Below are 14,429 nucleotides of genomic sequence, written 5' to 3'. Positions count from 1 at the left end.
ATGTATAAATATATGTATATATTCATGGAGCTGTATTCCATTCTTGCAAAACCACTGGCAAAATTCCCATGAAGTTTCAAGGGAACAGCATCAGCCCTTTAATGTTTTAATAGTTTTGTGACTTCTTATTGGCTAAGGGACAAGCTGCAGTAAGCAGACTTTCTGTAAAGTTTAGAGAAAATTATCTGTGCCTTTAATCAGAAAAAATACAAGACTTAGTTGGAGTCCATCAAGCCTAGACATTCTTGTAGACTTCCAGGCTTGTTTGTAAGAAGATTCTTGAAACGGTTACACTTGTAAAAGAAGATAATTTTTGTTGTTGTTGTTGTTTTGTTGTTGTTTTTTTTTTCTTTTTTTCACAGGACTGGGTGATATATTTGATCTATAGCAGAGGGAAATAGCAGCATATTGGGTACAAAATTATTAGAATGGGCATGATGACACTTTTTGGTCTCTGCTCCACCATGGGGCTCTGGTCCAGAATATCTGCTGGACCTGCCAGCTCTGTCATGATATTATTTCTAGTTAAACAGGTAAGCTAATTCAATAATTAATAATTAGCAGTATAAAGCTATCACACAGCATTTTAACCTTCACTGCATGTTTGTTTCAAAAATAGTTCTGATATAACAATTAATGTTAAAATGAGTTATGAGAAATGTTGACTGAGAAGCTGTAGAATTTTGTATCGTAACTCATTCTGAATAGGTAGTTTATTACAAATTTCTGCTATTAACATTGATTCATACAGTGAATAAGTTGTGTTTACTTGTGTTTATACAATTTCTTTTCATAACAATATTGATCATTATTATTTTTATTTTACAGCTTGCCTCAGAGATCAATTTCATTCTGAAATATGTTTATTTTCTACTATTTTTTGCACTTGTATTCTAAAGTCACCTTAGGTTTGTTTACAGAGCTACAGCTTAGCCTTTTAGACATATATGAAGAGTGAGTGTTACATCTCCAATGCAAGCCGAGGTTATTGGTGTTGTTCTGCACCTCAGCTTCTTAAGAAGGCTAGCAAAAACTATATACAATATTTACTTTTATTTCTTGTGGAGCTTTAGCAAACTGTTCACTTCTATTTCTTATAAATCTATAAAAACTTAAAAGCATGTTTCTTCATCTATATTGTCTTAAAATTTTAAGAACTTTCAGTATTTAATGATAATATCTCTGTGTAATTCACTTAAATGAATTTTTCTTTTTCTTTTTCTTTTTCTTTTTCTTTTTCTTTTTCTTTTTCTTTTTCTTTTTCTTTTTCTTTTTCTTTTTCTTTTTCTTTTTCTTTTTCTTTTTCTTTTTCTCTTTCTTTTTCTTTTTCTTTTTCTTTTTCCCTTTCTTTTTCTTTTTCTTTTTCTTTTTCTTTTTCTTTTTCTTTTTCTTTTTCTTTTTCTTTTTCTTTTGCTTTCTCTTTTTCTTTCTCTTTTTCTTTTGCTTTCTCTTTTTCTCATTTTCATGTTCATTAATGTGTACCATTAGTTCAGTAACTTTAAAACAAAAAATCTTAAAATGTTGTAGTAAGTTCCAATTTGTCTAAAAAAAAAAAAAATCTATATAAATTTAGGGTAAATTTATATGAAATAACTATACAAGAAAATGAACACAATATATAGGTTTATGTTAAACCGAAAGTAGTAAGTTATTTCTATCCACTTGTCCTACACTTAATTCCACAGGAAATATATTTGCATGTGTATGTGCTGTAAAGACTCTAATTTTGCTCCTTTTCCTTTTTTATCCTGAAAAAAAAAATTACCAGGAGACACATATTCTGATATTTTATTATTATTATTATTATTTTATTAGAAAATATTCTTATTGCTTTGGGATAATTGAATCTAGAACTTCTTTCATATAAATGAGAATAGAACTGAAGCATCTCTCAGTTTTTTGAGAAGCTTTGAATCCATAGTCTTGACCTAAGTGCTGGTGCCATCAATATTAACGAGAAAATCTCCCAATGAGTTTTGTGAAGTCAAAGTTTTACAAGACTATAAATCACCGTGAGTTACTTTATTGTAGTGTTTCCTGTAACTTGTTTACAACAGATCATGTAAAGAAATGTGTATTTTTTTATATTTAACAATAAAGAAAAAACAATAGTCATATACCACTATATCCACATGTTCTAGCAAACACCTCTAAAGATATGAAATCAGAGTAAATCAGGATGATGGATGAAAGAATGAATAATCCTTTGAACTCTTACATTATTTCTAATTCATTCCAAAATTTTATTATTTTTTTTCTAACCATAATAGCATTGTCCAAATAAACAAATAGAACCATTTCATTTTATTGTTGGCTTAGTATAAGAAATTTAAAAGGTGAAATCCTGATTAAAATGTAGTCAGTTATTTAAAAAAAAAAAAAAAAAAAAAAAACAGATTTAAATCAGTCCGTTTGCAACTTTGGAGGTTTATTATTTTAATCCACCTTTTAAACAAGAGCTTCATGCAATGTTCTCTGCTTATTTTTAAGCAGCTGTGTCAACTTTGTGCACCTTGTGTGCTCTGAGTGAACTAAATGAACTTAAAGACCCTTCCAGGAAAGTCTGATAAAATTTCAGTGCCAGTGAACTTTGGTGCAAGCGTTTAGGACTAATGTGGTTTATATATTACCAGCAAATTGTCAGACATTCTGAAATGAAGAAATGTCCAGTTTAGGTCAAAAGGTCACAGACTTTCTGAGCTTCTGTCTTGGACTTTGGTATTCAATTTCTTCTGAGCTTAAAGTTCTGTTTAAATGCTAGAGTGCCTTAATGTCAACTGAAATGTAAAACTGAGACAAAAAGCCATGTTTAGCTGCATGTTGTCAGAAAGTGAGATCACTTTAAATTTACCTAAAAGCTTGAGAGCATGCATTTAAGTTTTGGTAGCAGAGTAGCATAAAATTTAAATCACAATCAAACCTCATTGGAATCTCTAATCACAGACCCATTTCAGATGCAGAGTGATGTGTCATCTCTTTTTAGAACATACCCAGAGAACTAGGCCTTCACACATGATGAAAGCAGGAAAAGTCCCTATGATCACAGCAGTTATTGCTGTACTCCTCACATTGACTCAGGCTGTAGATCTTCCTCTTTCTGAGAGAACCTGCACTCATTTCTGAAGAATATTAATGACACAAATATAAGATACAAAATCTGTATCCTTGTCCTGTCTCTTTGATATTTTTGTTGAATCCTTTTCGCTTAGCTAAACAGATACAGGACATCAAGGTGTCTCACCTCCTTAATTTCCCTTAATTTATTTACTTTTATCAGAGAGTCTTATGGCAGAAAACCAATCATCTCACAGACATTTACATCAATAGTGACCGGGTATTGAATATCTGACTCTGCTTATTGTTTTGCAGAGAATGACAATTGCATTAGGAAAGGAAATGAATCTGCACTTATACTTAATCAGTTCCTCCATCTTATTAACTGAGTTTCTTCATGCCAGCTTCTCAACTCTTTCTCTAGTAATGGAACCAAACAAGCAGCCAGGTCGCCATTATATGGCTTTTTCTGTTTCCTTAGCTGTTTAATGCATTTGTTTATTAGAAACAGAAGTGCTATCTCTTAAATCAAGCAGTCTTTTCCACAAGTGCGTCATCTTCTATTTGCCTCTTTGAATGAGGTTCACTGACCCAGGAGTGTACAAAGAATCTCCCCATGCTTTCAGCATTTTGAGACCCACATGAGGGAAATGTCAAGATATTTATTTTGGAAACATGCATTCCTTTCTCATAGCTGATGTAAATATTCTCTCCTTATCTTACAAACCCATCAACTGAAGAATAATTATAGTCTTTCTACTCCCTGGAATTTAAAGCACAGTGTCTGGAAATTAGCTGAGCTTCTCAAAGCAGAGCGGAGAGCAGGCAACATCTTACATAGCAAAAATATGCATAGGGTGTGGTCTCATATAACAAGTAGCTAATATTCACCAATGTTCTTGTTTGAAAGTAAATAAATACAATATTATTTATTTTCCAACAAACTTAGCTTCAAAGAATAAGGTACAGGTGCCAGTCCTTGGTACATCACCTAGCTCAGACAAGCCCAATACAATAGCACAGATGTGAAAGGCAGTTTCCAAAAAGGGGGTAGTCCAGACAAAAGGAAATGGATTTTCCCTGGTGAGCTAAAAAATATTGTTTGGTGTAAGGATAATTGCTTTTTTGAAAACTTGTACTTAACCCACTATCCAAATTTTGAGACCACTTCTCAAGTATTGTGTTCAGATTTGGGCCACATGCTCCAAGGAACCCACTGAGTTGCTGGAATGTGTTCTGAGAAGAGCAACAAAGCTGGTGAAGGGACTGGAAAACAAGACATATGAGGAGTAGCTGAGGGAACTGGGGTTGGTTAGTCTTGAGAAGAGGAGGCTGAGAGGAGACCTCATCTCTCTCTACAACTGCTTGAAAGGAGGCTGGAGCAAGGTAGAGGCTGGTTTCTTTTCTCAAGGGACAAGTGGCAGAATGCAAGACAACCACCTCAAGTTGCCCCAGGAAAATCTTAGATTAGATGTCAGGTGGAACAGGCTGCCTAAGGAAGTGGTACAGTTGCCATCCTTGGAGATATTTAAGAGATATATGGATGTGACACTCAGGGATATGTTTTAATGGTAGTGTTGGTTGGTGGGTGGACCTGATGATCTACTGGGTCTTCTACAATCTAAATGATTCTACAATTTTGTTATTTAATGTGGTTCTGCAGCTTCTATGCTGTCCATATAAATGAAACTATGTTCTCTCATGCAGCCCACCAGGATTTGTACATCAAAGTGCTCATTTAGGGAAAGGAACAGCCAAGAGGACCAGATGGGGTCTTGACATTGCAGAAGGGTTGATTTTCCAGGCACTAAGAGGGGAAAGTGCAGAATTCACTGTCACCAAACTGAATAAATCCAAAGTTGAGCCTATACTACACTACAATAGTAAAAGAGAAATTGGTTTTGAAGTGCTCCTCTTTCTATTCTCTTTAAGCAAACCACATAAAAGTAGTTATTCCAGATTATATTCTCCAGAAATCTAACTTTTCAGAGGAGACAGTAAAACTGTACCATCTCTAGGCAAAGAGGATAAGATAACTAAGATGAATGATTGAGTGTTTTTCAAAATGCTTAGGAAAATAAAAGTGTCTATAGCACAGTTGCAGGTGTTGGAGGAAGAAGTGTCTGTTGAAGTGCTCAGGTGGAGCACAAAATGCATTGCAGAATAGATAACAGCAGCTAAATATTATTGTTTGTTTATTATACTTTCAAATTATTACTGAAGTACTGAAGTAAGGTTGATTATCTTTAAAAAAGCTGTAACAATAAACAGCCCTCAAAACTGTTATAAATCAGATTCATAAATTAGTCTAGCAAAAACAGAAACATAAATAAGAAACCTACATGAGAACGGTTAGCTGACTTTGGCATAAAGTGATTGTAAAAGGCTTGGAAAAACTGAAGAAGTTTTGAAGATCAGCACACATTTTCTACAGTGGAGGAATTGTCTTTTTTTCTTTTTTTGGTGGTGGTGGTTTCTATGGTAACAGAGTACCATGGCAATACATTTCTTGCTCAGGCAAAGAAAACAACTAATGAAATTTCAGTAAGAGTCTCCTAGAGAAGGAAGGCCTTTTTCTCCCTGCTTACCTAACTTGTCTCCATTCTCCTACCCTCTCCTCTCCTCTGTTCATAAATTTGTTACAATGGAAGGAAACTACCTCAGTAAAACACCACAAGGCTCTGATTTTCCTCATGCAAGGTGTTCTTACTCACAGGCCAAAGCATCTCTGCTGGAAAAAACAACTACTGGATGGAACAAATATAAACAAGAATGCTTGAAAATGCTACAGGAATCAACTGTAGATGCTGGTAAGGAAACAAGCAGAACAATCAAAAAATGTGTTAAGTAACATTGCTGAATATGCAAAATTCAAATTATTTTACTTGCTTTGCACAACCGTGTGCCTCTAAATGTAAATTCTAAATGTAAACAGTCAGCCGTAACTAGACCTACAGACATGCAGTCATGAAGTTAATGGCTGTTTTTGTCCTGAAATATATTACGTTTTTATATATAAAACCAGATCATATACTGAAAAGAACTACTGAACAGCTGGTCCTGAGCTACCATTATGATATGTCACAGAATACACAGTCAAGAAATGGCTGCTACCCATTACTTGGATGAAACACATCATTTAGTTGAAGGAAACCTATGTTCACTCCCCTTTTCAGCCTGAAGGAAAGTCAAAACAATATTCCTGGAAACTGTAATAGCCATAAGACAACAGGTCATCAAGGGAAAATGAGATGACTCCCATTTCTCATTTAGAAACTAAGCCATGGTAGACAAAAACACAAAACAAATGAGGTAAAGCATAGTCTGTTTTTTGCCTAGTCAAGGCACCTGGGGCCTGCTCTCTTCTCACAGGACTGCTTATGCTTTTTGCAGTAATGTAATTAGGTTAATAAACTAAGGCACAGTAAACAGGTATCCCCATGATCACCTGGCACCTGTAACCTTTAGCTTGCAGTTCCTTATATATTCTCCCAACTCTGTAACTCGGATTCTTAGCTCAAGAGCAGAATAGGTTCAGAGGACAGTGTCTTCTCCTGAAAAGAGGCAGAGGGAGGACCTGAGTCCATGTCTCCTACCTCTGTGTGTGAGCTCTTTATTTATTTTTTTAATTATTTTTTATATTTTTTTATTATTATTTATGCTCTTTAGCAAAAGGGGAGCTCATAATCTGCAATTATTTTACACTAAAAGTATAAGTTCTGCTCAGCTAGGTGTCTGTCTTCAGGAGAGGATGACACAGGCTCTGTCTGAGTAGTGAGTAGTTGGAGAAGTTCCAACTCCTCTCCTCTCCTCTCCTCTCCTCTCCTCTCCTCTCCTCTCCTCTCCTCTCCTCTCCTCTCCTCTCCTCTCCTCTCCTCTCCTCTCCTCTCCTCTCCTCTCCTCTCCTCTCCTCTCCTCTCCTCTCCTCTCCTCTCCTCTCCTCTCCTCTCCTCTCCTCTCCTCTCCTCTCCAATTTTGTGTCCCTCACGAGATATTGGTGAAATGAATGACAAAAATGCAGCTATAGATGTTAACAACTATGCAAGGCAGATAAAGTCACAAGTTCAGCCTCAAAAAATATTATGGAACTATTAAGAATGCAAATATTGCCCTTGTATTTTAGCAGAAGCAGGCCATAGTTTCTGGTGAGATAGCCCACAGCTGTATTTGTTGTTCTCTATATTCTTCTTCCCACCCAAGATTCTCAAAGTATTACTGAGTGTTATGGAAAATGAACCAGGATATATTCTTCTACCATGGATGGGCAGCAAGCTTTAATGTTGAGAGAAGAGAATTTCAACTTACCCTGGAAAAAAAGACAAAAGGACAGAAAATAACCAAGAAACTAGTGCAGTCATTAATGCATTTTATTTTATCTTACTCTAACATGACTGAACTATTTCACTTCTGCATTTTAAAGTGGTGTATCTTAACCTTAAGTCCTGTGAGTGACATGACATCTTAAAAATGACTGAGTTTTTCTGAGAGATTGTAAGCTCTCTATCCTCTAGTTCCCCAGGTTCACTATCAGAGAAGTTTATAGTTTTCTGTGCTGAAAATTGGTGTCAGAGCAGTCATGAAAAGTAGAATATTTTCCATTTATCAGCTAAAACTATGTGGCATGTACAAACACAGTGGCATGTACAAACACAATTCACATACCTGGAATCTGTTACATTTGGACAACAAAGGCCCCAGGCTGATTTTGAATAACACCCTTAGTTCATAATGAAGCGTGTAATACCTACTGCTGTTTTGTACATCCAGGGAAGGACAGCAGCTATTTCTGCACTGTGCACCAAACACTGCACTGTGAATGCACAAAGTTTATGTTAAATCTAAATAATTTCTGTCTAGAACACAGGTCTCTATATGATGGGATTGGTATCCACTCCACACAGAATGAGCCTGTGTGATTGCAGGTTGTGAGAAACACTCTGTAGCCAATAACTTAGGCTCAGGTGAGGATCTCAGTGAAGTAGTAATTTATTCACGATTGCAATGGCGGGCGCCCCACAAGCAGGAGAGAGCGCATCTACTAGTTCCAAAACACAGTTTATATACCTTTTGATGGCAGGACCCTCCCCTGTTTCCCCACTGAGTGGGTCATCCAGATTCACAATCTATCTGATGCTTCACAAACAATGCATGGCCTTCAGTCGCCGGCCTGTTAAATTTCAAATTTCTTTTGACATTTTTACTGCTTGAAGTGGTAATGTTTCTTCACTTATCTGACTTGACTTGACACCATGATTTTCACCTAATTGTCCTAAGGAGTCTGATTGTCTGCATTTTACAAGGTCGCCTGCTAAACTTTCTTATCACTGTAAGCATATCTCAGTACCACATTCCCTCCTTCTAAACAATGTAACTCTGCAAAAACAACATTTCTATTCCCACACAGGTTACTCAGTATTCATTGTTTTTCATGATTATCCATTTCCTAATTTTTTTAAAAAATATTTATTTCACAGAATCACAGAATCACAGTGATTCTTGGTATTTTCTTTTCTCCCCAGGAATACATTGCAATGGAACATTTGATCAGTTTGTTTGCTGGCCTTACTCACCCCCGGGAAATGTCTCTGTTCCCTGTCCTTCATATTTGCCATGGTTGGAAAATGGTAACGTGAATGTAATAACTTTTCTTGGAATGTATGTTGGGAATCCAGATATAGGACAGATGGTTCTGGTCTATTTTGTTCCTGGCTCTTGAATCACAAGGCGCAAATTCACAGTAAGGTTCCTGCATAACCACTTTGAAGATGAGTTTATCAAGTGTGACCAAACTTCTCCCTAATGCTGATGCATAAGAACTGAGAATGTATTTTTTCTTCTCTCCCACTTTGTGTGTCAGGTTGGTCAGTTTAATGCCTAGAGAGCTAACCTGGCAACAGAATGGGACCACATCACAGCAGAGCAGTTTCTCAGGAAGTTGGTCTGTAACTAACACAGACCTTAAGATTCCTCCTGATCTGACCTTATCTGGAATTCCAGGATCCTTTTTTTTTTTTTTTTTTTTTTTTTAAATTAAAAACAATCAAAAAACACCACCAAAAAAACATCTTGTATAAATTATGTCCTTCAAGAAAACCTTCCTCTCTGTGCAGTGTGCCAGATTGCCAGTAAAAGTGGAAAAGCCATTTTCTGCCTGGGGAACCTGTTTCAACTCCACTACTTGTTAGACCACACAAACTACACTGGGCACGGACAGCAATCCTGCCACAAAGCTCCTGCTGTCAGAGCAATGTGTGCTCTAAAAACAGTTCTCTCAATTCCAGTTATTCTAAATAAAATGAGATATTCTGGTGGTTGCTCCAACACATTTTATATATATTTATTATATTTATAATTAAACACTTGTGAATTCAAGAATGAATGAAAAAGCTCAGGTCTGACTAGAAATCATCTAATGATTTAGGAAGGCATCTGTTGAAGACAATCTTAAAATGAGGTCAAGAGGCTAAGAGAGAAAACATGGAGAAAATGTGGAGACACTGAAAAACAAACGTCAGCCAGAATCTCCATACCATTTTTCTGATGTTATGGGCAAATTCTAATTTAGTATAAACTACAATACACTGAAAGCCAAGAAAGTTCCAGCTGCTGATAGGGTCCCAAAGCGCGTAAATAAAACATCAACCACAGGTGCTTTGAAATTCAAAAGAAAGATAATTCCCTAGTTAAGCCACAGTCATCTTCATATAATTTTTGCAGCACAGCATAGGCAGTGTTGACGGAACTTAGGAACATAGTGAGGAAAGAGAATTAAAATGAAACGTGGGCTTATCTTTTGGATGGAGTAACCACGTTTTTTGTAACGATTGAGTATATATTGGGAACTGATTTTTGCAATATTATGTTCCAACTTTCTTCTGTGTAAATATTAAAAATATATTGTCAAAAACAAAGTAGAAGATGTGGGTGTTTTTGGTGTTTTTATTTGATTTTTTTTTTTTTTTTTTTTTTTTTTTAGGTACTATTGCTATGGTATGAGGGAGAAATCCTTGAAATGTGCATGAAAAATTATATCTTTATTTTGACCTTTCAGACTAAACCTCTGTTTACTTTCAGGAAGTGCAGGAAATGTATACAGAGTCTGCTTGGATGAAGGAATTTGGCAAACAAAGGAAAACTCCACAGACATTTGGCGTGATAGTTCAGAATGTTCTGAGGAAAATCATTTCAGAAAAAAAGTAAGTATGATGTTTTATATTATGGTTTAATACTTTAATCTTCTTAATCCCTTCTTGAATAACTGATAAAACATTTCTATTGAATACCTGCAAAAGATATTCACATTTTATTTAGATTACCAAGTAGGAAACCTGCTTAGAAGAAGCAGAAGAGGAAAGATTAAGGAGGATTCCTGCTTTAGATGAAACAAATTATTTTCTGTTCAATCCACTGTTCACATGTGCTGAATTCCTCCTAATAAAAGGGAAGGGAAGGGAAGGGAAGGGAAGGGAAGGGAAGGGAAGGGAAGGGAAGGGAAGGGAAGGGAAGGGAAGGGAAGGGAAGGGAAGGGAAGGGAAGGGAAGGGAAGGGAAGGGAAGGGAAGGGAAGGGAAGGGAAGGGAAGGGAAGGGAAGGGAAGGGAAGGGAAGGGAAGGGAAGGGAAGGGAAGGGAAGGGAAGGGAAGGGAAGGGAAGGGAAGGGAAGGGAAGGGAAGGGAAGGGAAGGGAAGGGAAGGGAAGGGAAGGGAAGAACCCTGTGACTTTCCTAGCAAGTAGCTTAATCTCAGAGGACCCCTGTTCTGCCAAAGTCAGGCAGCTTCATTCCCCACGGCCTCCTGAGCTTTTTGGTACTTAATGAGCTGTTAACTGGTCAACTGAAAAAGTTTGAAAAGCAAACCCTTATTTTCCATTTGCCTGGAATTTCACCTCATAATCTAGCTGGCAGCAGACTGGAGGATTTAACATAACACAAATTCCATCCTGCTTGATACAGCATACAGCCCCAGCACTGGGCTTTGACAGAATGGGAAATTACTATCCCGGGCTGAATATAGAGCATAGTGGAAATACCTTGACAACACTCAGCTCTTAGTAGTGAAGATAAAATTAAAATATTTACTAATCAGCTTTGGGTTTTGAAGCTGGGAATCGTCCTTACTACCTCTGTGTTTGCAAAGAAGCCTGGCTGCATGTTCTCTGTGAGAAAACACTTTGCAACTGCATATGCTCGCTTTCAGTTTTCATGTTATGTTTTAAGCAAAAAGGAGTTCAAACAGGAACCCAGGGGTCAATCCTGCTGCCTGCTTGCCCAACCATGCAATGACATGCAACAAATGCAGCAGAATTTCAGATAACAATAAAGTATACAGTTTACCTCATTTCAGTTTCTTGTAACTTCTTTTGCCATAAAGTTCAGCTTTACTGATGTCAAAATAAAGTCTCCTAGATGAACACTATTACCGTTGAATGCTTTATAATTCACCTTTTGTTACTTTGGTGAGCACTTTAATTTTTTATTAATTTACTGACTATATTATTAATTAAGAATTTATTGATCATATTATTTATTGATTACTTTATTAAGCACTGCTATTTCAGGATCCACATGTTACCAAGATCTTAGTAAGCTATAGTGAGTATATGGATTTCCAACCTCACAGTTTATTCAAGTGCAATAAAATTCCATGAGTACTGAGGGCTTTCCATTGTCTATTGACTGTTCTGGATTGTAACTTGTGGGCAGAAAATTACCACATTAAGTCATCATGTGTGAGGTTTCTCTGAAGGCTTTCCAATCAATCCTAAATGTGGATGTTAAGCATAACATGCCAACATACCAGAGCTAGTATCCACCCACAATGGATTATTCACCCTGATTTCATATACTTTGGTTTTGAAAAAATGTCATAGCCAAGGTGATAACTCACCCTATTTCTTAGGTTCTTGCCTGTTTGAATCTTCTCACAGAGCTGAGTATGGCCATGCACCCACATTGTTCTTCCTGGGCACTTGCACTCCTTCCAAGAGAGTTTCTACCAGCAGGCACAGCTCACTCTGCTATCCAGATAGTACTTATTAGCATAAATTCATCACAGACAACTAACTGGCAGGAAGAGAGTGTTAAAATCTCTGCCTGAACAAGTAGATAGTTCATATAGGAAACAGAAAAAACACTAAGGAAAAGAGACAAGTTCCAAGAAAATCTTTGTAGGGCAGATGTGGATTATGAAAATAACATATTCTGCATCTCCATGTCCTCTCTGTAGAGAAGCTTTTATTGAACTAGAAAAGCAAAATGAACATATGAGAGGCAAATACACAAAGAAAAAAATATAGCAGGAACAAATATCAAAAGAAGCGCTTCCCTTCTTTCTCTGAGGTCTTGCTCATGGCATAGAATCATAGAATCATAGAATGGTTTGGATTGGAAGGAATCTTAATGATCATCTAATTCTATCCTCCCTGCCCCATGGGCAGGGACACCTTCTACTCGACCAGATTGCTCAAAGCCCCATCCAGCCTGGACCCTAGTTTCCAGGGTCTTAATTTTTTCCCTTTTTAAAAATAGAGGTTATGTTTTCTCTTCTAGTAGTAGGAACTTCACTAGACTGACACGACTTCTCAGATATGATGGTGTGAGATGTAGCAACTACATACGCCAGTTCCCTCAGGACCCATGGATGTATCTCATCAGGTTTCATGGACTTATGCACCTTTAGGTTCCTTAGCTGGTCTCAAACCTGATCTTCTCTTACAGCGGACAGTTCAGCATTCTTCCAGTCCCTGAATTTGCCTTCTGGGGCCTGGGCTATGTGGCTGGAGCTCTTGTCAGTGAAGACTGAGGCAAAAAAGTCAGTAAGTATCTAAGCCTTCTCCATATCCTGTGTGACTGGGTCCCCTGTTTCCTTCTAGAGAGGGCCCACAATTTCTCTAGCCTTCCTTTTATCGCTGATGTACCTATAGAAGCCTTTCTTCTTGCCCTTGATGTCTCTGGCCAAATTTAATTCTAAAAGGGCTTTGGCTTTCCTAACCTGATCCCTGACTGTCCAGGCAATATCTCTGTATCCCTTCCAGGGCATCTGTCCTTGCTTCCACCCTCTGTAGGCATCCTCTTTCTGCTTGATTTTGGTCAGGAGCTCCTTGTTTCTCCACATAGGCCTCTTGGTGTTTTTCCCCAACTTCCTCTTTGTTGGGATACATCTCTCCTGAGTTTGGAGGAGGTAATCCTTGAATATTAACCAGCTTTCTCGGGCCCCTCTTCCCTCCAGGGCTTTGTTCCATGGTATGATACCAAGCAGATCCCTGAACAGGCCAAAGTCAGCTCTCAAAGTCCAGAGTACCAAGTTTGCTGTGCTCCCTCCTTGATGTCTTCTGAATAAAGAACTCCCCAAATTCATGATCTCTGCAGCTGAGGCTGCCCTTGAGTTTCAAATTCCCCACCAGTCCCTCTTTGCTGGTGAGAATGATGTCCAGCATAACATCTCTCCTCATTGGATCCTCTATCATCTGAAGAAGGAAGTTGTCATCAATGCATTTCAGGAACCTCCTGGATATGCCCTGCTGTGCTGTCCCTCCAACAGATACTGTGGTGTTTGAAGTCCTGCATGAGGAAAAGGACTTGAGGATGCGAGGCTCCTTCTATCTGGCTACAGGGGGCCTCATCTGCTTGGTCTTCTTGGTCAAGTGGCACGCAGAACTCTCCCTGATAATGTTCCCTATCCCTACAATCCCTTTAATGCTGTCCCATCAGCTCTGTCAGCTCCTCATCTAACCACAGGCAGAGCTGTACACACTCCAGAAGCTCATTAACATAGAGGGCAATGTCCCTTCCTCACCTCTTCTCTCTGTCCTTCCTAAAGAGCCAGTATCTTTCCATCCATTCTTGGGATCTGTCCCACCATGTCTCAAAGACATTCAAAGACATGCTAGTAAACAATAATTAAATCATTCTGTTTGTTGTGAAAGAAACGTTCATGGCAGAAGTCAGTCTATTTCAATGACTCAGACACAGCTGACTCTGAAAACTGTGCACACAGGACTGTTATGTAGCTGTGTCCTCAGGCCACACAAATAATAATTGCATTTGATTGCACAGGTGGAGTCAGGTAACTCTGCAACTATTAAACCAGTAGGATCCTTTTGTTGCAAGTAGTCGTGGCAATGACTACCTGTAATTAAGACTCATGATGGTGTTTGTGCAAGATCTTTCTGGAAATTAGACCTTGAGTTCATTCTAATTTGAAAAGAAACTAAGGCTGTTCTCCATTTGTGTCTTTCCTGGAACGATTTCATGGGGATGTGCAGGGAACAGACACCAGAAACCCTCCCTGGCTATGCTGCAACACAAAGTTGGACTCAAAGTTTTCTAAGCTGTGTTCTTGCCCTGCTTACCTGCCTGCATGTATTGTATAGATACATT

The 14,429-nt window shown here is 37.8% G+C and overlaps 1 protein-coding gene across 1 annotated transcript in view; it reads left to right on the top strand.

The window, feature by feature from the left end:
- Positions 1-428: 428 nt before the first annotated feature.
- GLP2R (glucagon like peptide 2 receptor) overlaps positions 429-14,429 on the top strand; it is a gene marked incomplete at both ends in the record, with an annotated part of 42,747 nt that continues 28,746 nt past the window's right edge. Inside the window, 4 exons of the mRNA XM_084298306.1 lie at positions 429-533; positions 5,771-5,864; positions 8,574-8,678; positions 10,129-10,250. Of these exons, the coding sequence (XP_084154432.1) occupies positions 429-533; positions 5,771-5,864; positions 8,574-8,678; positions 10,129-10,250 (426 nt within the window). The remainder of the gene's footprint in view (positions 534-5,770; positions 5,865-8,573; positions 8,679-10,128; positions 10,251-14,429) is intronic.

Source organism: Netta rufina (assembly GCF_964035555.1).
Source record: "Netta rufina genome assembly, chromosome: 19".
In the NCBI taxonomy this organism is placed as follows: domain Eukaryota; kingdom Metazoa; phylum Chordata; class Aves; order Anseriformes; family Anatidae; genus Netta; species Netta rufina.
Note: the sequence above shows the minus strand (reverse complement) of the source record. Positions and strands in the feature narration are given on the sequence as shown.